Source organism: Gnatocerus cornutus, chromosome 4 (genome assembly GCF_029298725.1).
Source record: "Gnatocerus cornutus isolate USDA-ARS CGAHR chromosome 4, icGnaCorn1.1, whole genome shotgun sequence".
NCBI lineage: Eukaryota > Metazoa > Arthropoda > Insecta > Coleoptera > Tenebrionidae > Gnatocerus > Gnatocerus cornutus.
Window position 1 is genome coordinate 18,224,913 of NC_142236.1, and position 26,005 is coordinate 18,250,917.

At 33.4% G+C, this 26,005-nt stretch overlaps 1 protein-coding gene across 1 annotated transcript in view; it reads left to right on the plus strand.

Moving 5' to 3' along the window:
- Positions 1-26,005, plus strand: part of LOC148176517 (pan-ceramidase-like) — a 48,172-nt gene continuing 22,167 nt past the window's right edge. Inside the window, exons 1-9 of the mRNA XM_088034338.1 lie at positions 1-388; positions 19,826-19,944; positions 19,991-20,134; positions 20,187-20,363; positions 20,411-20,538; positions 20,584-20,782; positions 20,900-21,109; positions 24,321-24,437; positions 24,490-24,684. Of these exons, the coding sequence (XP_087890464.1) occupies positions 19,828-19,944; positions 19,991-20,134; positions 20,187-20,363; positions 20,411-20,538; positions 20,584-20,782; positions 20,900-21,109; positions 24,321-24,437; positions 24,490-24,684 (1,287 nt within the window). The 5' untranslated portion in view covers positions 1-388; positions 19,826-19,827. The remainder of the gene's footprint in view (positions 389-19,825; positions 19,945-19,990; positions 20,135-20,186; positions 20,364-20,410; positions 20,539-20,583; positions 20,783-20,899; positions 21,110-24,320; positions 24,438-24,489; positions 24,685-26,005) is intronic.

A 26,005-nucleotide genomic window follows, 5' to 3' on the forward strand; every position in this document is an offset into this window, starting at 1 on the left:
TGTGACATTGGATTCCGATTAATTCTTCCAACGTCGCAATTCTTCCGGAACTGCCTGTCATTGTCTGTGTTGAGTTTCTTTGTGCGTTGTGACTCATGGCACGTCGGTGACGGTGCCATCGCCTCACCTGAACCATTCCAGTGGCTCCGTCCATCACTGCTAAAATATCACAGAAATTTCCTCGACGTCTTATCTCGAGTTCGTGTGTAAACATGCTTGGATTTATGGTGGAACGACTTAGACGACTTTGACAGCTTCGGGAAAGAGGGACTTTCACTGTGCGGTTACGTAAAAATGCGTGGAATCTGAATATTTTTTGGGCCACGGAAAATTCTTGTGACGTGTTTTGGTGTTTCCAGTTTGACGTAGTTTCATGGAAGGGTTTTAGGTAAGTTCCTCTTAATTGGCTGTTATCGGAGACTTATTTTATTAAAAATGGCTGTAGAAGAGTGCATTTATGTCAATGTCAAGTAGCAAATGCGAGTTATAATTGAATTTTACTTATAAGTGGAACGGCAATTTCCGTGAGATGCTTAGTTAAATTGGCGCTGATTTTTCTTGTTGACTTTATTTTTAGCGATTTTGCTGTTGTTGACCGGTTGCAAATTAAAATTTAATGTCTAATAAAACGACAAAATAAATCTCTTACGCTTTGTCGGAAATTACAAAAAATCAGAATTGATTTTTAGCTAAAACAAATTACTTTTGTGACAGTTTTTACTATGCTAAATTACAAAATTTAGTGCAAGAACTAGGTGGCCCTCGGAATTCTGTAGATCTCGCTTTTTTCGTAAACCTCGCTTTTCCGTGACGTTGGATTTTAATTTGAGATTGTTTATTTGTTATACTATGAAACAAAGAAATCCTCGAAAAAGTTAGGTTGACAAAAAAATCGGGTTCTACAGAATTCCGAAAGCCACCTAGTTAATTGTATTTTGTCATTTAACATTTAGCAAAGAAAGTTTTAAGATAACTTTATATTTTGTGGTTTTCGTTTTTTGAAACTCTGATACAAACAATAACGCATGGCAAAATGTAGATTTTCAGGAAAATTTTAGAATCAAAAAAAGAATAAAAGGTTTAAAGAACCAACTGACTTCGCTATTAAAAATTTAACAGTACTACGCAGAAACTTGATAAATCAGACAGGCTGCCCCTTTCATGGTTTCTGAACTCATTGCAAATTCTATTAAAATGAAAGAAAAAAAAAAGACAAACGGCGTAGTCTCTCATTTGGGCACCACGTCATAGCAAGAAAAAAATCTCGCGAATTTATATAAATTGGTGAGTTTCTATGAATACAGGCGATTTCTGAGTTGGTGTCCTCTAAGCCATAAAATGGGGTTGTAATAATCAGTAATAATCACCTCCAAATTATCCAACTTACGATTTTTCCTTGTGAATGTGGTACAGGTACGACCCTCGGCTAAGTGTTTGCCATCTTTCTTCACAACATTTGATAACAGGGGTTGGAAAAGGAAAACAACACACCATCGTTAATAGAGCAGCAGTTTCAAAACTGGTCCAAAAAATATTATGAAGAATAAAAGGGTTCGCTCTCTTACTAAATTTTTATTTAATGGAAGAAATAAAAAAATAATAAATAAATATAATGTTGACGCAGCGATGATGTTAACGGGGATGATTGAAGTTACAAAATTTGTCTAAACTTTTATTACGGTCGGTTTTGCGTTTGAGTGTCTGTCATGGGTCCCAACTGTTTTATGACTTAGCGGATACCAACTCAGAAATCGCCTGTAAATTCGTTAATTCGCAAATAAATATTGCATTTCAATATCCTCGATAATAAGAATTATTATACACACAGGGTTTTCGGGATTTTCGCTGCCATATTTATACAGAAAAATGGTCGAGTCAAAAATTTTGAGATTTTAGCAATAATTATAAATGGGCTACAATAATTTATATTTTGGGACCCATTGTTTGGAAACGACCTGTTTGTTTAAGTTTATTCATTCATAAATTGGTATTGGCCAGAGGCTGAGTTCACCTGATTTTGTCGCTGATTGTCTTGTGATTTTGTCTAACTTTCCCTGATTTCTGTGTGATTTCGTCAAACTTCCTCTGATTTTTTTTTGATGTCGCGTCCAACTCCTGATTTTCAAGTAATATTATCTGATTTCCTATTGATATCTTAATGATTTTCCCTTATTGCCTGTCTAATGATTTCTTTCTGATAACATGACTTGTCAGAGGTTAATATTTGTCAAAAATGGCACACATAACTTCCTTTTTTTTCTCGCTAATTTCTCCTGATTTCCGTTTGATTTCGCCTAACTTCCCCCGAATCCTTATAATTTAGTCTGACATTCCCTGGTTCGTCTAACTTTCTTTGTTTTTTTTTTGTATTTCGTCAGTTTCCCTGATTTCGTAACGAATTCCTCTGATTCATAGTGATTTCCTAAGACTTAGGAAGGTTAATCCCAGAAGTTCAATATTTTCCAAAACAGTATCCGACAAACTTTCCTAGAATTCCTTGTGTTTGCGATTAACTTTCTCGGATTTTCTTGGAATTTCGTCTAATTTACCCTGATTTCCTCGTGATTTCCTCTGATTTTCTAATGATTGGCCCCTGATGTTCAAATATTTTCTCCTGATTTTTTGTGATTTCGTCTAACTGCCCCTGATTTTCTGGTGATTAAAAAAGGTTTATTTGCCCTTTTTCTTGAACTCATGCAATCACACAATAAATTCTCAGTTTCTGAAGAAAAAATGCTGTTGATAATTTTTTATGGAATTCCCCAGTTACCTTTCGAAACATTTTTTTTTACCGAAATAGGGACCTCATTTACCACACTCAAAGCAAATACTTGTATCGGAAACATGCATGAAAAATCGTATTTTTTTGTAAATTGAGCGTACGGTTCCGTCATTAATTCATGTCAGATTTTGTTTTCTTCACAGCTCGGACTGATTTCAATAAGTGCCGTTTATCTCGAGGAAAACTATATTTTATGTATTTAAACATTGCTTAATTATAGACGTACTTTTTGGGGTATTCAAGATTCTGATTTTTTATTTTGTTAAGCTACAATAAAACGACCATCAGGATATTCGGTCCCATTCTTTAGAGATTTCGCATTTTTAATTTTTGTAAATTTATTCTTCTCTTCGAATTCATATTTATTTATCGGTTCATCTGTAGTGAACATTAACTTATTTATCCAATTCTTATATACCTTCTTCTTATCTCCGCTTGAACAGTTGTCGGCATGACTTTAAGGCTTAATTGGAGTACTCACTACACAATAGTACCAATTTACCGAATAGCAGATTTTGTTATTGATGAAAAACATCGGTAAAATGTGCCATCCGACTATCCCTGTCTGATGGTCGTTTTTTTTTTCTGGTGACAAAGGGTGTGGAGTGGAAGTCGGTACTTATAAATACTCATAAATAACAAAACTACTCGTAACTCAGATGGTGTACTCCTTTTGTGTAAAAAGTATCTTATTAAGTCATACACTCTTGCACTTTTAGTCTTGTCTAATATCTATTTACTGCTTTAGAACGATTATAAGTTGGCCGAGTCTTTTTTTGTTAAACTACAATAAAACGACCATCAGGACTTCTTAATCCCTTGTTAATTTATTGTTTTCGTCCAGTTCATATTTGTTTATCGCGACTGTCGCTGTGTGATGGTCGTTGTTTTAGTTGTGTGAAGAGGAATGCAGTGATGTCGATTTAGAATTAAGAATTAAATTATAAAGAAAATTTTATTTATATCGTCAGAACAGAATAAGTTAGGATTTATTTGTAGATATGATTTTTTTTGTAACTTCTCCCCGTACCAAAATCACACGCTTGCAATAAAATTTCCATCGGTAGCTGTTTCAAGAAATATTCCAATATGCGAAAAATTAATGAAAAATGATACGCTTATTATTTTTTACTCCTTTTGTATAAAGATTTTCCGCATTTTTAGCCTCTCTAATATCTACGATTAAAAGTCGACCGGGTCGTAATGATAATCGTCGCGTCCATTTCATTTATCAGTTGTACTTTTGCATAAGTGCCCTTAAAAAAAGCCTGTTAGATAATTAGTATTTATGCAAATTGTTTATTCAGAGTATCAACAAATGTTTGTCCATCAAATGATGATCTGTGATTAAACAATGAATTCGCGCTTGTAAAGAGGAGTTCCGAAACTTGCTTCCTAGTCCGGTCAAAATAGACATTTCAAATAACAAAAACTCCGACAGAGCCAAATATTTGTGGAGACCATGGGTACACCAGTAGAAATAAAGTGCCAAAAGTCCCCATAGATCCCATGTGTGCTAAAAAAGTTATTCAAGGTCAAAGGTCAAAATTTTCGGTTTTTATGATTTTTCTCGAAAACGGTAAGTTTTTTCGAAAATATAGTTCAAACACAAATTGTAGATCATTAAATTATCTACAAAAAAGGTCCTTATACTTTTTTCCTAAAGATCACCATTCCTAAGATATTTCCGTTCTAAAAGTTTAAAGAGTTACATTCTTAATAACAATTTAATGCATCTAATACAATTGTTGTGGTTGGTGAAGATGTTGATTTGTTCATACTAAATACCAAAAAATAGTATTTAGAAGTTTATCTGGAGCAGGTGGGAGTATAGTTTGAATCGGTTCCAAAGTATTATCTGTTAATTTCCAACCCCAGTCTTCGGGGTTCAGTTGATTGCCTAGCCATGTCTGAACTTGATAGTATACTCGATACAAGTGTTGATGAGCAGAAGCCGATGTTGGAGGAAGACAAGATAGTTGTACTTGTTTTTTGTTCCGTGTATTTTTTACAAAAGTCAAATATCTATACTTGTCAATACAATTAATTTTCTTTGGAGCTCCATAAACTGCAAGGAGAAAGTGAATTCCTTTTGTGATTATCGTTTGAGGAGATGAGTCAATTTCTTCAAATACTTTAGCGCAATAAATTAAATCTTTTTTTTCAAATAATTTCAATACTGATGTTTTTCCTCTTCTGAACATTGCTGATGTAGTATCGCAGCCGGTTATCGCATGTAAAAATAAAATATCGTTTTGGCATTTTGGATAAGCAGATAAACTTTTTGAAGAATACATTTCTGTTCGCTGTTGAGCCCTCCCAGGTTTTAAAAAGTAAATAATTGTATCAATTGGAGTCCGGGAAGTAAGAAGTATCAACAAATCAACATCTTCACCAACCACAACAATTGTATTTGTTGCATACAATTGTTCAAGAATGTAACTCTTTAAACTTTTAGAACGGAAATATCTTAGGAATGGTGATCTTTAGGAAAAAAAGTATAAGGACCTTTTTTGTAGATAATTTTATGATCTACAATTTTTGTTTGAACTATATTTTCGAAAAAACTTACCGTTTTCGAAAAAATCAAAAAAACCGAAAATTTTGACCTTTGACCTTGAACAACTTTTTTAGCACACATGGGATCTATGGGGACTTTTGGCATTTTATTTCTACTGGTGTACCCATGGTCTCCACAAATATTTGGCTCTGTCGGAGTTTTTGTTATTTGGTCAATATTTTTATGTCTACTTTGACCGGACTATCCAGATGCTCAAGTTTAAGTTACGCATACATACCGAAAACACACCTTGATGGTCAAAGAAATCCTGTATTAAAAATAAACCGAACTCAATTAATAAATCAATCTCCGCTAATGTTTCCTTCGTTGCTCGAACCGATTTAAATAAGTGCCGAGAAAAAAAGCCGCTACCGTACATGTTGTGTGTACAAAAAATCAGACCCTTTTGAGATGTTTATGACTGTGTCTCTCGACTTAATGGTCATGGTTTTGTCCCCACGAAACCGACGTACGGCGAGGTTCCAGAAAACACAGGACTCGAACCCAGAGTTTTAAAAATTTATTTCGCGAAAACCAAACGGCCGAAGAGGACGAAAATTCGTTTCCGGATTCGTTTGGAAACTCGTCGAGGCTTGGAGCGCGGCGAAAGCTGCGAAAAAGGCACGGTTTCGGAGGAGTTTCTTTCCCCGATTCACATCTCTTCGAACTCGAATATCTCAAGATCGAAGCGAGAAGGTTGCACGCGTTTTAGTATAGAGTTAAAGAATATTTTAAGGGATCTTCAATGCGAAATCGACGTTAAATATCTTTGAGTTATACATCAATCGAAAGAGCGACTCAAAATGTATTAACTGGCCTAATCTCGGATTGGTAGACCAAATAGTTTTCAAGTGGTGGTCAAAAAACTGAAAATTGAAAAAATCGGTTGGGTTGAAAATTTTTTTTGCGAAAAAATCGACCATCAAATTTTGGTTACTTTAAGTAAGAAAAGCGCGAGAAAAACGATGGAGCGAACCGTTTTTTTTTTGTCTGTTATAGTTTTGAAAATATCGACCATTACAAACTTGTAAAATAAAAATCAGTTTTCTGAAAGTTAAAGCGGCCATAATTCGGTTATTTGTTGTCGCTCGTGAATTTCGAGCCCGGATTTGGAATTTGCGCAAAATTCTGCGTACAATGAGTACCAATAATGCAAGTTTGCTCTAAAAATTAACGAGATGTCGATCTTCAAAATTTCGAGTGGGAAATTTGAAATTTCGCGTTTTTCATTTAATTTTTTGAGCAATTCCGCATTAACATTGAATTCTAAAAATTGCTCTCAAATTGAGAATTTCTTAAAGTACAATCCACATTTAATGAAATTTTATTTGGAGGTTTTGGAGAACAGAAAAAAAAAGGTACAAATTTCTCTGTTATTATTTTCCTACTCTAGCTGCTACCCAAAATTTAACCATAACTCAGTGATTTATTAACGTACGTTAAAAATTTCTTCAGTTTTGGATTCAGCGTTAGTTCTGCGTTAAATGAGCACAAAAAACTTGAGTTTGCTTCACACATAAACGAGACATTGATCGTAATCTTTTTTTAAGAGTTTATTTTTGGAATGATTTTCAAGGAACTCTTTCGAAGCAAAAACGTCATTAAATATCTTCGAGTTCTACATAAGTCAAAAGAGCGGTTTGAAATCTATCAACTGGCCAAATTTCAGATCGGTAGGTTAAATAATATATTAGTGGCGGCCAAAAAATGAAAAATTAGAAAATTTTTATCGATTGATCGGATTTTTTTTTTCGCAAAAAATTTACCATCTAACTTTGCATATTTAAGAGCGAATTCTAAAAAGCGATATTGCGAGAAAAACGATACCGCGGACCACTTCTTTCTATCTGTCGTAAGTTTGAAAATATTGAGCATTAAAAATTGAAACTGAAAATTCAGGATCCGAAACTTTAATTGGCAATAACATAGTTACTTGTCCGTCGATTTTGTCCGGAGCTTCAATAACACTAGTTTATTCCAAAAATGAGCGAGATATCGACCGCAAATGGTTGACATGAAGTCATGAAATTTTTTTCGAAAAAAGAAAATAATTTTCCACTCAAGAAAAACTACAAAATCGTGAGATTTTTAAAATCAAAAGTGCAAATGTTATCAAACAAAATGTTATCCACGGCAATATAAAAACATATTAATCAAAACTGTCAATTATTTTTGACGTTTTCTATTTTTTGAGGGCACACAGAAAAAGAGGCATTTTTGTCGACTTTTGCGCAGAAAAACGCGACGTTAAATGTTAGGTCTAGTTTGACTCAGTTTACCTTTCTTTATTCATGGGCTTTTTCAGTGACGCACCAATATTTTCAAATAACAAAATTTTTTACTGACTCAAAACCATTGTCAACTTTCTCGGACGAATAGCACGTAAAAATAGTTCAATTCTAGCTAACAAGTCCTTGAGTGTAACTCAACATTGTTGCCAAATGGATTTTATAAAATTATTTAAAATAAACCACTCACAACTTTATTTATTCTAAATGAAGCAGTAATTAAATATTATCAATGTGTACATAAAAATAACAACACGATTGTCTACTGCAATGTTTTGTTAGTGAACGTTTCGTATTGTTGTTAAATAGAGCGAAAGAACTGACTTTTTTTATACACCCTGTATTGTTTATACATTTATACAAGGAGAACTAGAATAAATACAAAGCTAAAAGTAATTTTGAGTTTGAAGTGGTGATTATTTTGGTGAAAAAAAATTATAATATATAAATAAGGTAAGTTTTACAGTGTCAAATTGTATCGTACAAATTTTGATGATTTTGGTTTGTGATTTTTTTTAATTTTTTGTCATTTTTTTACTCACTGAGGAAGAAAGTGTTTTAATTACCAAACTAAATTTTGAATTTTACCAAATTGGAAAAAATTGTGTACTGCACCCGTGATTAATATTCAACGTATCTCACACGTTGAGTAATGGTACAAACGTGATTAAAAACGCCCACAAACTTTTTTCTCAGATCTTAATTCGCCCAAGGGCGCAATCGATTTTTCTGCCAAGGAGCTTACAACGTTTTATGCACAAAAGCAATTTTGGTACCTCAAACATTGTAAAAATTATGAAATCGGTGAACTTTGGATCTAAATAAAACAAATTTTAATTCTTATAGGCAATTTGACACAATAACTAACCGTTTAAAAGAGAATTAGACTCAAAGTTTTAACATCTTACAAAATTATGAGTTTAAAATTTTGAAAACTTGAAATTTTCTATTAGTCTGAGAATGAACATTTTCAAAATTTCCATTTCTCATTCTAAATTGTTTTAATTTTAAAGAAGTGTTATTTACTGTTTTGGCAATGAAACCTTAAATTCAAACAGTAAATCAAACCTCAAATTCCAACAGTAAATTGCAAAAGGTTTTTTCTAAAAAAATTTGAAAATTTTTTACGTTTTTTTTATTCTCAAATTTTTAAATTTGGCACAATGTAGTAGCATTTCAAAATTTCATTGTTAGTCTTGCTAATATCAGAGTAGCTAAATTTAATAGAAATTTGTGAATTTTAGGTTCAACTTTAAACTACACATTTTAAAAATTTAAATTGTAGAAAAAATAATCTGTCTATTTCGAGCGCAAATTCACATTCCTGATTTCGAGAGGTGCCCGCCCTCCTAAAGTCGCGCGGCAACTGTCTCTCTTAATCGGCAATGCGAATCTTAGCGCTCTTAATAGACAATTAGCCATTCTCTTCGAAAATTTTGAATTTAGCACAAATATGGTTAGTGATAGTTAGGGTTCTAAAACTGAAAATTTTGTTTTTTTGACAACTAATTAGAGTTACAAGTCAACGAGACCTGATCTGACACAAAAGTGGCGCCATTTATGTGTCAAGCCTGCAACTTCAAAAATGTCAAAAATTACAGGTTTTAACGTTATTTACATATTTATTTTGAATTTTAGCGCTTATTTTCACTCTAAAGTGGCGCCATCTATGTGTCAAGTCTGGAACTTCAGAAATGTCAAAAATTACAGGTTTTAAGGTAAATTTACATATATTTTTTTAAATTTTAGCGCTTATTTTGACTCAAAAGTGGCGCCATCTATGTGTCAAGGCTGGATCTTCAGAAATGTCAAAAATTACAGTTTTTAAGGTCAATTTACATATTTTTTTGAAATTTTAGCGCTTATTTTGACTCAAAAGTTGACAGTCAAAATTAAAAAAATCAAAATTCCAAAGTTCAGACTGTCGCGTTTTACAATTTGAGAACAAAAAGAAAGTTTTGAGGCTTTCAAAATACAAATTTTTGCAAAAGGTCATAACTAATAGCTAATTTGAGTGCTAGAATGAGCAATAGAAAACCATAATAGTTCAAAAATGGTGACGTCACTTACTTAAAAAAGCTGGTTTAAAACTAAACCTTATGTATAATGTCTTTAAAGATCAAAATATCCAAGCATCTTTTTGCTGGCAAATTGTGCTTTTATTTAAAATATTTAAGAAACTTGGACCTGTGACTGCTAAACCTGTATACATTGTCTTTCTAAAAGACATATAAATTAAAATATAATGTAAAATATTTCAAAAAAAACAATGAATTAAAAAATTCAGTGCAATGCGTTCGCGCACTTCGTTTTCTTCTTAACTCTTTCATCTGTCAAATGTTAAATGGTGGTTTTGAATAGAGTATTTAAGCTTTTGTCGGCCGTACAGACTATTTCAGTGGTTGCTGCTAGGGTCCTTTATGCCACCATTAGGTATTTTAAAGAATTTTAAACAAAAATAAACCTTTTGATTTGGTTTCTGAATAGACAACCAGCAATACGGTTGTGAGCATTCTGTGTACCGTATCTAGCTTTGTTACGCTATTAGCTATTTTAATTTCTCCGCTGTCTCTCATTGGTCGCCGTAGGACCTTGAATGACAGACCGATCTTATTTCGGAAATTGCAATCTAAACTCTAAAAATGGTTCCTTTCTTACAAAACTAAAAGTAAAAAGGTTCCAGAAAATGGGATAGGCGTTTTCATTCCTTACATATTTATACAGGGTTCGGCAACACTTGTGTCCACCCCCAAAATCGTATTTACTTTTAAGGGTGTTCTACCCCTCAACTAAAATTCGTGTTTTGAAAAATATGCAACCCACCATACTAACCATTTGACACATGCCAATCATCCATAAGGGTGAAAATCGTCTGTAAAATTAGCATATTTTCTACAAAAGTTTAGCAATAAACCAGGCAGATGAATTTGCCTGGCTTTGGAGTTTGTTTCGAACGTTTTCCCGATTTCGAAATATTATGTCCCTCGAAAATAATAAAGGAATAATAAAGAGAAATAATAAATGATGGGCATCATCTAATAAACTTTATATTTCAAGTAAAAAATGTGTACCATCACAATTTTATTTTCAAAATTACACTGTGCAACAAATTCAAATTAATTTTGAATGTGTTATGTAATGTAAACAAAGTACATACCAAAAGGACATCCTTACTTAATAACCTTCACGTTCTTTTTGTTACGTCAATTTTTAACATAAGTAGTTAAAAAAAACATAGAAAAGAGATTCTTTTTCTATTTTACTTATGATTTTAATCTTATGGAATGGTTATCAATATTTAAAATACATATAAAATACTAAAATTTCAAAAAATTATATGCAAATCATAACTTGTTTAGCCGCCAACTTTGATACGATTTTTTTACTCTTTATTACAAAATTCGATTTTATTAAAGTAATTTGAAATTGATTGTATTTGATAATGTAAACACATTTATTTTGTAAACAAAAATGTTTAAAACTTACAAAGTCATAAAATTTTACTTTTAAAATTAAATATAAAATTTGGTGGTGACTTGCGGTTAACGGCATATGTTTTTTCAAAAGGTGGGTTACCTATAGAACATAACAGTTTTTTGGCTACTAAAATTTTGTCACGCAGTGTTTTAATTGATAATAAATTTAAATAAATTAGATTTAGATATTAGTTCATCTTGTCATTTCATGTGTTTCAACGCATCCGCGGGTATTTAATAAAATCAGTTCTATCAAATTTTAAAACGGATATTTGGGTACTTCCGAATAACACAAAATATTACAGGTAGGTAAAGAATACATATGTTCTAGAGCTACAATTTTTTTTATAAAATTGAAAAAACACTTGATCACGATTTTTTTTTCGATAAATCGCTTATGCCATAGGTATTTTTTCCATGGCAACATAGAAGGTGGTGTGCGGTTGGGTCTTAAAAATCTAAAAATTAGATGTAGAAGTTGTTTTTAATAAAAAAAGATCCAAGATTGTAGAAAAGATATTGTGTGTATTTCGAGCACAAATTCTAATTGCCGTTTTCGAGAGGTTGCCGCGCAACTTTAGACTTTTTGTCTCTTTCAGTCGGCAATGTAAATTTTTACGCTCTTAATACACAAATAGCTAGTAAAATTTGTGTAGTTGTACTTTTGCCACTAGCTACTTGTATTAACGTGAGTTTCAAAATTATGAAAGATATCCATCGATCTAGAAGGATTCTAAGTAATACTGGTGTATTAAATTTTAACACTAATTTGTTTTTACTTTTTATACGTGGACGTCAAAACAACTATACATTTTATAAGCATCACGAAACATTAAAAATAACATATCTTGACATAACTAAATATTTCAAAAGTTGAGAACAAATGTCCACATCAATGAATGTTTTCATCATTTTGGAAAAGTTTAAAAAGTTGCTAAAGTAGCACAATTTGAGATATGCATACAGAAATCATTGAAAATGTAAAATCATGTTTTGGATAATTATTTTAACAAATTTGGGGAAATTGTCAAAACACAGAAGTAACAATATAGAGCTATGCTGGTATCTAAAAATCAAATAGTTACGGGAGCGCTAAAAAGCTTTCAATCGTCTAATTTTTTTGTTTTAACCTGACGGTCATGTATGGGAGTCAACTCGGTGCTGACCTTTTTGATCTTATGGCTATTTGAGAGAATATTCCACCCTGCTTGCGGCAAAAGACCAAATGGTCAAAGTTGCAATAAAATGCATAACAATCAATGTATGAAATGCAAATAAGCCGTTGTCCTATATACAATAGACTGTTTAAATGCAATGTTGTAATGCAAGTTATTAATTGAGATCTACTTCAAGAGTCAAAAGCGAATTTTTTGTTAACAAAGATGAGTTTGATTGCACTAAATCTAAACTTAAAATACTACACTCAACTGAGAATAAAACTGAACAGTGACTTTTTAATTATATTATCGATTGAAAATCATTTGCAATCTTTAATCTAATTATTAAAATGTCAACAAAATGTATTAAAATTAATTTTTAGAAATCTTGCATGAGGGTTAAAATGTTATATTCAGATGCGGCAGTCTTCAATTCTTGGTAGGAAATAGGTATAAATTTGGGGTCCCAATGGTCAATCGCCGGTCGGTCGAGCTGTAGTCGTCGCACCGTGATTAGGATTTGAGACCCCCTGTTGTGAGGGGCTGTAAATCATGGGAACATTGAAGTGTTGGTTGCCGATTTTTAGAAAATTGAGAATAATTTTTACATTACATTTTATTTTTTTCTTAAGAAACTATTCATGTGGGGAAAATATCAAGGAGTTTCCCGGATGTAGAATCAGATTCCTCATCTATCGAGTCGTAGTTCAAGCAAAAATCCCTAAAACTGCGCCCGTAAAACGACATGGCGTTTTTTCAGTTTTCATTTTTTTTAAATAAATTTATAAGAAATTTTTAAAAATCAAAGAGTTTCCCGGGTACATTAAGGCTCTCTCCTACCACGGCCGAAGTACATAGGAAATAGCGCAAAACGCCATTACTTTTTACGGCCACAAATTAAGAGTTGGAGATTTGATTTTTTTTTGTACGTGTAGAGGACATCGAAATGTACACGGGAAACTCCTTGATTTTCAAAATGTTCTTATAAATTTATTTAAAAAAAATAAAAACTAAAAAACGCCATGTCGTTTTACGGGCACAGTTTTAGGAATTTTTGCTTGAACTACGACTCGATAGATAAGGAATTTTATTCTACATCCGGGAAACTCCTTGGTTTTTTCCCCACATGAAAAGTTTCTTTAGAAAAAAATAAAATGTAATGTAAAAATGATCCCCAATTTTAAAAAAGTCGGCAACCAACACTTCAATGTTGCCATGATTTACAGCTGAATAGTTTTGCAATGGTCCTGAGATTAGAATAAATCATTAATTTCTTGTTACAGTGTTTATATCTTGGTCTAGATCGGAACAAAGGACAATTTGAATGGTTTTATAATTTCGTATACGATATATTTTTCGAATTAAATATTCAGCATCAAGTACATTTGTGCCGCCATTTACTAATGTGACAGTTGTTTGGCATTCTCGCTTTTTGTCAAAACCAAACCACTATGTTTGCAGTCAGATCTTTAATTATTTTTCGAATTTTGATAGGTCAACTTCGGAGTCTTATCACTTTTACACGAAAAGCAATAAAAAGGAAATTTTCACTCAGACCTCTTTCTTATCAGCGGTTAGGCTTGGACCCGAACCCCCGCGGATACCGGGAGACTACCGTAATTTTAATCGTCCAAAAATATCTTGGAGTATTATCGAGTCATAATATCGATTTAATTTATACAGTTTCAAATTTGGTTTCCAGGTAAAATTTACAACTTTCTTCTTAGGAAAATTCATGTGCCGTTTAGCAATTTTGTGGGATTTAAAAAAAAAAATATTTTTGTTGCTGCTGAAAAGTTAGGAGTGGACATTGCAAACAGTGTCTAATACCATACTTTCGGATCACAAGAGAAATGTGCTTTGAAATTAACCCGTTGTAAATTTTTACGCCCAAAACCGTTCTATCCCTCAACTATTGTGTCTACCCAAACAGATAACGAGACTGTTATAAAATGTCCGAGTCCCGCACTTCTTGACAGGTATATGACAAGATCTGAAAACTGAGTTGGGAGAAACGTTTAACATGGCCTTAAAAGTTAGCGCTTTCTGTGACGTCACACCATTGCACTCTGTTAGCAATTTTGGTACTCTACACACAATTTTACAAAATATATATAATTTTTAAAAAATTATGACATTTAGTATATACACTTTATTTATTTTAAATACCACATTTGAAGGTTTTTCGCAAAAAATTAATTTGTTTGAAATAAATTGGGCTCCTAAAAGGGCTATACATAAGTTTTTTTTTTTCGATTGGCTTTGTGGATGAAACTGAAATTTTAATTAAAAACGAAATAATAACAAAATTACCTGAAATAGTTACGAAAAATGCTCAAATGCCCTTGATTGGACGATCCAATTCAGTTTAATCCGTAGAGAAAACAATTTTTAAAACTTTAGGTTAATCACAACACTTCTAAAGAAACCACTGACAAAGAATTAAAAAATCTAACTTAAAATAATCTAAAATTGAACAATTTGGCACTGTAAAACCCACATTTTCTCTACCACCTCAATTTCTCTACCAGTCATTTTTTGCCACTAGTTTATTAGCGTTTTTATTCTCAACTTTTTGATGGTTTAAACTGAACTTGATACTGAACTGACCTACCCTAAAAGACCTCAGTGGCGCCCACGAGTTTCTGCAGAAAATTTTAATCTTTTTTTTTCTCGGAAACGGTGACGTTTTGGGACGGACAATTTGGCTATTATGTCAAACTGCTTTGCCTGATATTGGGGTTAAAATCTTTGCACTTTATTTGAGTACACCCTGTACGTATAACACGTGCTGATTAGATATTTTACGCTTTAAAGAAATTCGTTTTACATTTTAGCACAAATTTCTTATTTGTTTAGTTTTTAAAGAACACTTTTGACAGTTAAATAAGTCATTTGTAAAGTCCATTTTTTCTTAAAAAGAATTGTCAAAGTGTTGTCATGTTGGTAAAATGAGTCACTAGTTATTTTATGTGTATTAGGTTGGCAATGTAAAAAGTCAATTGTCAGTTGTACGTCAACCATTTTGTCGTAAACGCGCTTGCGCTACGAATTCTTCTTTTTTTCAAATTTAAAATTCAAAGTTTATATAAGTGGACAGGGTTACATAATTCGACAGGGTTCCTACAGAGAGCAGTGGCGCATTTGTATGATTGGTCCTCTACCCAAAAAAAATTTCAGTTTCTTTTTGGCTCTTATGCCTGCTTATTATCATCGTATTTACCTCCTATTTGAAGAAAAACACATCAGAAATATCCTAGGATCTTAAGACACTCAGTCCTGGGACACAAATAATTCAATGACAAAAACTTTATTCATTGAAAGATCGGAAGTTGTATTGTCAAAAAGTTTTGTGTTCCTCACCCTTTCCTGGCAGAAATTGCTATATGGCAGACCATTTTAAAATGTGCGAAATCTTGAGGTTTTCTTGGTGTTCCCCACGTAGTTGTGGAAGAAAATGGTGAGGTAAGACCAAACTTTTCTGACAGTGCAGCGTCCGATCTTAGATTTGAAAGCATTTTGATACTGATTAGCCAAGTGCGAATTACTATTCTCATTAGAGACACTTGGGTCAAGCAGCGATTGGGGACCCCACTTGTGCTCGTCATGAAACCTTAAAAAAGGCTTGTTTGTTCTAATTAGTTTATGACTGAATTGAGTGTTAAAAGTGAAAATACATTCACGCAAAAATACACCGGTGTACTGCAGTTTGCTTGCTGACAATTGTATTCAAACTTCGCGCCAAAAAGCGAACCGTTTTGACGTCATCAACATGGAAACGCGATTAGTAGACTCGCTCAGACCTATAGATATAGGGACTTTGGGTATGAATATAATATGCACCCAACAATACATTTTACCCCTAGAACTTTTGGGTTGGTCTGCTTGAGATCTGAGCGGTCAGTTTTTGTACAAGGGTGCGTCAGACAACCAAATTTTATTTACAACTCACTTGAAAACTCATGCGGTTGAGTCGACTAAACAACATGATTTGAAGACCATTGAAAGAAATTTAGAATCAATGAGTTGATTGCAATTAAATTAATCTTGCATTTAAGTTTGATTGCCGACATTTGTTGGAATTAAATGTTAATTTTAATTAAAGATGTAATTTTTAAAATTAATTTATTTCTTAAAATTATTGATTGTTCTAACGTTCATTTCTCTTTATACAATTCACTTTCATTGCTTAAAAAGTAAATTTTAGAACAATCGATTTTTAATTCTGATCAATAGTAAGTAACTAAGTATAGGCCGGTTTAACGCAATAATTTAATTGAAATTAATTAAACTTGCAACTTACTTATGTCACTTTAACATAATGTTATACAGGTCCGGCAACACTTGTGTCCACCCCCAAAATCGTCTTTGATTTTACACATAAAATTTTGAAAATTTGCATACGCTCATAGTTGACTAAGCTTTAGAAGCTGGCGCAAAAATTTGTTTTTTATCACTGTTAGTTTAGCGTCGCGACGCCTATGAAGTATAATTTTTAGAGATTTTTGAGTTTTTGTGGAAATACTCGCGAATTCAATTTTTTTTCAACATAACTGTCATACAAATATTTGAGTTTTTATTTTGAAACTACTGCAAATTGTGTTTAAAATGTGCGAAAAAAACGCCGTTTTATCAAGATAGTTTTCAAAATAACGACGGCGCAGTGGCAAACTACGTTTACACCAATTTTTCATAAGTCACTTCATTCACTCGTATGAAAGTCAATTTTAATTAACTCGGGCATGTTGCACTTTTTGGACACCAAAAATTGTTAATTAACATCGACAAAGCGAGAATTTCACCAAGTAAGACTTTTGTTACAATCTGAAACGAACCAAAGAATAGATGTCATTTGTGACACAAAAAGTTGACAGATGGGTGTAAACGTAGTTCCCAATTTTGACGTGATGAAATTGGAAACTAACTTGATAAAACAGCATTTTTTCCTCAAATTTTGAATTCAATTTGCAATAAATCTAAAATGACAACTGAGATATTTTTAACACATTTATATCGGAAAAAATTAAATAAGCGGTTGATTTCACAAACCTCCACAATTGAAAACCGTAGTTTTTTGCGTTTATTTCACATATGATTAACACAAGAGTAAAACTGATCACATCAGTTTGTAGCGCTTCGTTTCCTCTTCATGTGCAAAAAAAATTTTTTTATAGCTTCATAATTAATGGCGATTTTAGGCCGGGACACTAGTGTTGGCGGATTCTGTATGTCCAACTTTATTTCCAAATATTTTTTCTATAACTCCAGTAAATTTGAATCAACAAAAAGGCTGTAATTTATTGGGGATCAATTCTGGTCATCAGACAAGACCCACCACTTGATTGAGGGTGATTATGTTTATAGGGTCTTGCGGTCAGTTTGGTGAAAACTGTTTAAAAAGTTACAGCCATAAACGCACCACAGTATTTATACGTTTCTTTTACCATCAGAGCACAGCAAAATAAGATCTAAATAATTTTAGAACAGGGTTTTTGCAAACATTGAAGAATTACCATTTTATGACTACCCAGATGTGCTGGGAAGGTCAAGAACGGACTTGTACCTGCCCCGGCGAGGCCCTCAAAATGTTTTCCGATGCTATTTGGAAATCTTAAGTGACATGACTTCAGAAACATTTTTGGCAGCATATCTTCAAAAGAAGACAGTGTGCGCATATCTATAGTGATAATGGCACAACCTTCGTCGGGACAAACAGAATGTTAGAAGATGAAGTACGAATGATGACACAAAGATCCAACGTTCAAGATGAAGATAAAGACGAACGGTTGGAACTCAACACCAGTTGCTCCTCAATTCGGGGGAATTTGGGAAGCTGGTGTCAAATCTATAAAGTACCATCTTAAGAGAATGATTGGATATTCAACACTAACTTATGAAGAACTAAGCACTTTAATGGTATGGTATTAAGGGGGAGGGTGATGTATTCACTGCACTCAGGCCGCAATCGGCCCATAAGCACTTTAACAACGCAAATAGAGGCCTGCCTAAACTCGAATCTGTTGTACCCAATTGCTGTCTTAACTCCAGCACACATTCTGATTGGGGTTGATCACCCCACCAAGTCCAATATGTGACTAAGAAGATTGGAATTTATCGGAGTGATGAAAGTTGGTGCCGAAAATGAAACGGTACTTTTAGAAAATTTGGTCATCGGAATATTTGAATTGCTGCAGCAGCGCTACAAATAAAAACAGAACAAGAACACATGAACAATGGAGATTTGGTTATCATAAAAGAAGACAACATAAATCCCAGCAAATGACCAATTGCAAGAATCAAAGAAGCGTATCCAGATGATGATGGAATTGTTCGGGTAGTGACTTTTGAAAAACCAGAAAAGACGACCCTCCCAAAAAATGTGAGTGGTGGTAAATTTGAAAACATCTGAAACCGCATTCTCAACCTCATAGACGCCACCGACAATTTGTAAGATCTTCAAGAATCGGAAACTCAAATTAAAGAAGAACTTGAAGCCAACTAGAGGAACATCAGCCAACAACAAACGGAGTAGTACTTAGTAATTATAGTTGTTGTAGGTTTTTGGGTGGTACAAAAACTGATAAATTGTCGGAAAGTTTCAAAAATACCAAAGAGGAACACTAACAACGAGGCAATAGAGCTGCAACCACTGCGCCTGGACGATCAAGTCCCTACCAAAGATGCCGCCCCCCAAGATGTTTAACCATGAGTTAAACAGAAGATTTTTGGTAATCCATGAGGGCCAAGTAATTCAGCAAATGTCACAGCAGACCGGGTCACTTGGTCAGCGGTAACCAAACATACTGTTGTAACATAATTAGCATAATGTGAACAAATGGTTTAGAATCTCAGTAGTCAAATCAATTATAATTGCGTATATTATTGTGAATAGTTTTGGGAATAAATTTAGTATTGAACTTTTAACCCCGAGTTTGTTAATCACTTCTGTTTGATCATAACAGTGAAGTATTGCCCATGAGACGTGATCGTCTGTGATCGAACAATTGGATTTCTTGTCGATTTGTACAAAATTGGTTTCAACTGCAGCTTTTCTGACATTCGAAAATTTCCGACCACTCGCCATAACCTCAAACTTGATCTAGGGAGATTTTAATAAACGGGTGTTCCGAAACAACATGTTTTAGAGTGGTACAGTTTGGTCTTTGAAGGAATTTTGACATTGACAATTGCTTAAAAAAAATGGACTTTACGTTCCCTTCTTCGACCTGTTTATTACCCTCTCCTTTTATTACGCTACGCTGGAGAAATTGAAACGTATTTTTTCACGATATCGACAAACCCTATAATATATTGATACATTAGGGAAATAAAAAATGTAAAAGACTACATTTCCATAAGCTCAGAAAAATTTATGATGTCATCGTGTTTGTGTTAGGATAAAAGCTAGTTCCAGTACCTGAGCATCTGTCACCAAAACCAATATTTTCGTCCGGATGTGCATAAAATTACTCGCTACAGGGCGAATTGAAATAAGGGTACGAAAACAACGGCTACTCAACCCATTGTGCAACTAAAAACGCTGCAGTTCCTACTAATTACAGGCATGGGTCTCTACTTTTTTCTCTCGGTGTTTTCACTGGTCCTCCACCAGGCCTGGGGGCAATACAGGATCGGTGTGGGGCGCGCCGATTGTACAGGGCCGGCCGCAGAAATCGCCTTTGTAAGTTTTGTTTGTATTTTACCGATTACTCTAGCAGTTATTTAAGATGGGATACGCGAAATCCAGTCAAAAAGGGTGTGGAATCCACCTCCGCCAGTTCTCCAGAGCTTTCATTTTTGACGACGGTCACAAACGAGCCGTTTTCGTCAGCGTAGACGCGGGGATGATGTCAGACGGGATTCACAAAGCTGTGAGTAAACAACTTTTTTGTTCGCAAATATTGAAGGGAAGTGTCGTTTTAGGTGCTTGCACGCTTGAGGGGGTTGTACAACGATACGTATAATGAAAAAAATCTCATTTTGAGTGGCACGCACACCCATGGGGCCCCAGGAGGGTTTCTGATGTATTTCATGTACGATTTGCCCTGTATGGGCTTTGTGAAAGAATCGTTTGATGCGCTGGTCGATGGGATTATCAGAGTACGGTCCTGTGGTCTGGCGATTTTCATCTAATTTCAGTGTTTTAGAGTGTTAGCAGAGCCCATGACAACATGGTCGATGGTAAAGTTTTTCTAACTTTTGGAGAACTTCTGGGAGCTAGCATCAACAGAAGTCCTTCTTCGTACATGTTGAACCCTCAGGAAGAGCGCGCCAGGTAAGTCCCTTGAAGAAACTTTCAAAATTTCGCGCCTTCTTTAAGATACGCCCACAACGTCGACAAGGAAATGGTCCAATTACAACTCGTCGATTCAAACAACACGTTAATCGGCGCAATTAATTGGTTCCCCGTCCACCCCACCTCCATGAACTTTACCAATTGTCTAATCACATCCGACAACGTCGGTTACGCCTCCACTCTCTTAGAAAAAAGCCAAAATAGGGACTCCCCGATTGGACAAGTAAGAAAAAGTAATTTCACAACTTTGACACGTTTCCCGGCACAAAATATATCACAAAACTTAGATCATTAGTCACGGTGGCTGCAAACAAATTTTCATTATTTGGATATTTTCCAGGGCCGGTTTGTGGGAGCTTTTGCCTCGACGAATTTAGGAGACGTGTCGCCTAATATAAAGGGTGCTAGATGTATTACTACGGGAGAAGAGTGTCATGTGGCGTCGAGTACGTGTGGCGGCGAGGCGAAATATTGCGTGGCGGCGGGACCGGGAAGAGACATGTTTGAGAGCACGAAGATCATTGCGGAGCAGTTGGTTGGGAAAGCGAAGGTAAGATTTTATTAATTATTAGTATTATGATAGTTTTAAAATTCGCGCTACAAAATTTTTTACAGTTATCCGAGATTTTCTAGTCAGCAAATTTTTTTGACTGACAAGACTTTCAAATTCTTTTCTTCTTCCAAAATCTAGATATTTTTGTTGTTCTTTCATTGTTGTTTTATGTTTCCTATAAATGTGTGTCTGTCAGTTTATTTCTCATCTTTATATTTGTTTTTATGTCTTTGTTTTATCTTTGTCTTCATCGATAAGCTATATTTTGGATACATCTTATTTCTTTTATTTTAGAATTTCTAGTCGTTTTTCTTCCACTTTTGTCTAGTTTTATATATTCTTTGATTTAAATATCTACTTTTTTCATCTATTCAGTTTTTTTCATTTTCGTTTTTCGTTTTTATTTTATTTATCCGCCAAAGATTTTTTTCTAATACCTTCTTCCTTTTATTTAATTTTGTTTCTTTTAGTGTTTCTTACTTTCTTTTTCTTCTTTCTCTCTCTCTTTCTCTTACGTTACGTAATTTTTGTTTAGTAATTTGTAGGTTTTTAGCTTCGTTTTTTAATTTTTTTTTCAAAATTCCGCAATTCGATCTGTTTTCTTTATTTTATTTTTTTAATTGTTCTTCTTTATTATTTTTTTTACCACATTTTTCATTAATCTCTCAGATTTATCTTTTATCTTTCAGAGTTTTTGATTATTTTACTCAATTCATATTCTACTATCCTTCTTTCCTGATTTTGAGATAATTTATTTGACGGTTTTTTTTTCTTTCTTTTTTTCTTTTCTATTTCTTTCTTCTCTTTCTTTCTTTTTTTCTTTTTTTCCTCACCTTTTCTTCTTTCCTTTTTTCCTTTCCGTCCTTCCCTTCCTTCCCTTCCATCCCTTCCTTCCCATCCTTCCCATCCTTCCCTTCCTTCCCATCCTTCCCATCCTTCCCTTCCTTCCCATCCTTCCCATCCTTCCCATCCTTCCCTTCCTTCCCTTCCTTCCCTTCCTTCCCTTCCTTCCCTTCCTTCCCTTCCTTCCCTTCCTTCCCTTCCTTCCCTTCCTTCTCTTCCTTCCTTTCCTTTCTTCCATTCCTTCCTTTCCATCCCTTCCTTACCTTCCTTTCCATCCTTCCCTTTCTTCCCATCCTTCCCATCCTTCCTTTCCTTCCCATCCTTCCCTTCCTTCCAATCCTTCCCTTCCTTCCCTTCCTTGCCTTCCTTCCCTTCCTTGCCTTCCTTCCCTTCCTTGTCTTTCCCTCTTTCTTTTCTTTCTCTTCCTTCTTTTTCATCCTTTCATGCTCTTCTTTTTTTCTATTCCTTCATTTCCTTTCTTTCCTTACTTCTCTTTGGTTTTTTTCTTTCCTTCCGTTCCTTCATTTCCCTCCTTTCTTTCCTTTCCTTTCTTCCCTTCTTTTCCTTCCTTTCCTTGCTTCCTTTCCTTCCTTTCCTTCCTTTCCTTCCTTTCCTTCCTTTCCTTCCTTTCCTTCCTTTTCTTCCTTTCCTTCCTTTCCTTCCTTTCCTTCCTTTCCTTTCTTTCCTTCCTTTCCTTCCTTTCCTTCCTTTCCTTCCTTTCCTTCCTTCCTTTTCTTCCTGTCCTTCTTTTCCTTCCTTTCCTTCCTTTCCTTCCTTTTCTTCCTTTCTTTTCTTTCCTTCCTTTCCTTCTTTTCCTTTATTGCTTTCTTCTCCTTTTTATCCTTCCTATCTTTTAAACCTTTTTCTTCCTTCCTTTCTTTCCCTTCCTTCCTTTTTCCGTCACTTCTTTCACTTCCTTTTTTTTTTCTTCCTTTCCTTCTTTTTCTTTCTTTTCTTTATTTTTTTTCTTTTCCTTTCCTTCTTTCACTTTCTTCCTTATCTTTCCTTTTTCCCTTTCTTTCCTTCTTTCTTTTTTTTTCTTTTTTCTCATCTTTTTCTTTCTTTGCTTCCCTTCTTTTGCTTTTTTTCCCTATTTTTCTTTGGTTCCTTCCCTTCTTTCCATTTCTTCTTTTCCATCGTTACTTTTCTTTATATTTTTTTCTTTTTGCTCTTCTTTTCTTTCTTATTCTTTTTTCTTTCCTTTTCTTTTCTTTTTTTCTTTTTTTTTCTTTATTTCTTCCTTTCTTCTTCTTCTTCTTGTTCTTCTTCTTTCATTCTTTTTTCCGTTTTTTTTTTCCTTTTTTTTCCCACTTCTTTTCTTTTTTATTCTTCCTTTCCTTCTTTTCCAATATATCTTTCCTTTCCCTCAAGTCCTTCTTTTCCTTATTTCATTTTTTTCCTTCCTTTCCTTCATTTCTTTGCTTTCCTTATTTTATCTTTCCTTCTTTTCTTTTTTTTTCTTTTTTTTTCTTTTTTATTACATCTTTTTAAAGTATCTTATAATATTATTACTTATTTGTTTACTTTTTTCTTCACACTCTATCCTTCTTAATTCCAAGATAATTTACTAGATGGTTCTACTTTTTCTTGTTTTGTATTTACATTTCTTTTAATTTTATTTTGTTTTTTTTCTATTTTTTTCTTGTGCATTCTTTTTTGATAATTTTGGTTACGGTCGTATTTTCGAGCTCTGTCTTTGTTTTTTGCTGCTCTATTTGTCATCTTTTGCTACTACATTTCTATCAATATTTTGTTGTTTTACTTTCATTTTATTCTAAATGCTTTTAATTATTTTTTTTTGTTCAAAATCTAACTGCCCTTACTATATTTGTAGTTTTATTATTTATTTATATCTTTATTATTATTGTTGTTGTTCTTTATATTCCATATTCCCCATTCTTCGTAATTCCTTTCATAATTTTGTAAATTGATTCTTATTTTACTGTTTTCCAGTTTTTGATTTTTTTATATTTGTTTTTTTAGTATTGCTTTCTCATTTTTAATTTTTTTCTCTAATCTTTTTTTAATTTTTTTACTTCTTTCCCTCTTTCTTTTTTTATTTACTTTTACTATCCAGCGATGTATTTAATTTCTGTCTACAATTGTAAATTATTCTTTAAAACTATACTTCTTCATTGATTTTTTTCATTTATTTAGGTTTTTCCTTTTTTCAATTTTTATTGTTTTTTCTTACTACTACATTTTTTCTTATTTCAGTATTTTTTTGCAATCGCCTTAATTCCTCATTCAAACAGATTTACAACTGAAACATTTTAATTCGAACCTTCCATTGTGGAGTCTTTCTGGGTTCAAACTTCCGGAACATCCCGTGACCCGGAAACTAACAAAAACATTCTCTTTGCAGGTGTTGCTAAAAGCTCCAGGAAAAGAGATCCACACCCCGATCAATCACGCCCACCGCTACGTCGACATGCCGTCCGAAACCGCCGAAATCAGGTTAACCAACGGAACGACACAAAAAGTAACTCCGACACTAAGTAAAGAAACAATTGAAATTTACCCATTTTTTCAAGGTCCGCGGCTGCCTTCCCGCCATGGGCTACAGCTTCGCCGCCGGGACAACAGATGGCGTGGGCGAATTGGGTTTTTCGCAAGCAACACGTAGTGCCAACTCTCGCTGGAACACTCTCAGGGATTTACTCTTTGAGCCGACTCAAGAAGACGTAGACTGTCAATATCCCAAACCAATTCTCATCAACTCAGGCAGGGTAATTTTTGTTTAATTAATGAAGTTGGTACGACGTGTTTTCACTGAATGCGGAGTAATTCGGGCAAACGTGCGGGGAATTGCGATTTGGGAGATGAGGGAGCGATTATTTTTTAACAAGGGAGGTTTTTGGGGAATGGATGACATGTGGTCAGAATTGGGGTGTTTTGAGATAGTAAAATGTTTAATTAAATCTCTGGGTATTGTGGGGAGTGGTGAATGTGTTTGTAAAAGATTCAAAAACAAATAAGAAATTTATAAAATCAATACGTATTGAATTTGAAAGAAATAATTTAAGGGATTAGAGGAAGAAAAATAAGGATAAAAAGAATTTAAAAAATTATATTATACTTTTAGAAGTGTGAAAATCCACAGAATCTCGAATATCAAAACCAAGAAACATGAACATTCGTGTTTTTTTTTTTTTTTTAATACTTTCTATTTGATCTGTTTGGATGTTATTATTTCTTCCATTCTTTGACAACAATCAAAAGGTTTTTCTAAATTTTTTGATCAATTTTGATTATTTGCCTTTATTCTTGTATTTTTTATAATTCCACTTTTTAAAATTTGTATAATTGGGTATATTTCTAGAGTTTTTAAAATTCTGCAAGTTTTACAGTCTGAATTCTTTGTTGTTTTTTTTGTGCATTCAGTCACATTTATTATATTATTCGAATTTTATTTCGAATTTTTATTACACATTTATTACACATTTATTACAAGAAGCCAAATGACCTAAAGAATCCAGAAAATCAAATCATTTCAAGAGTTCAAAAAAATTCAAATTATGTATGCAAAAAAAGAGATTTTTTAGGTTCATATTCTTATTTTTTGAATGTGCTTTAATCAACATTTGGTTTCAAAATTGAAAAGTCTAAACCAAACACAACAACCAAAACGTTTTATCGTCGGCTTAAGTCCATTTTCAATTTTTTTTAAGGTAGCTCGAGAAATGTTTATTTTTCGCATATTTGTCTTTACATCTGAGATTTGAAAACTTGAGGACTGAAAATAGAATGCTTCTTAATTCCGAAATAAAATAATAACATAAAAAGATAGCTTTTTTACAAAATGGAAAACGCATTTTATCCGAAAATTAACTTAACAACGTAAACCGACGATATTTAAAAATACGAAGAACTCAAAAAAACAGAGTTTAATCAAAGTTTTAGTTTTAGTTTTTAGAATAGTTTGCACAAATTTGAAAAAGCACAAATTGTTCTAAATGCTTAAATTCTTATTCTTCTTATTTTGTATTCTCCTCATTCGTTTTATTATTCTTATTTTTCTTATTTTTTCTTTCTTTAATTTTTTTGCAG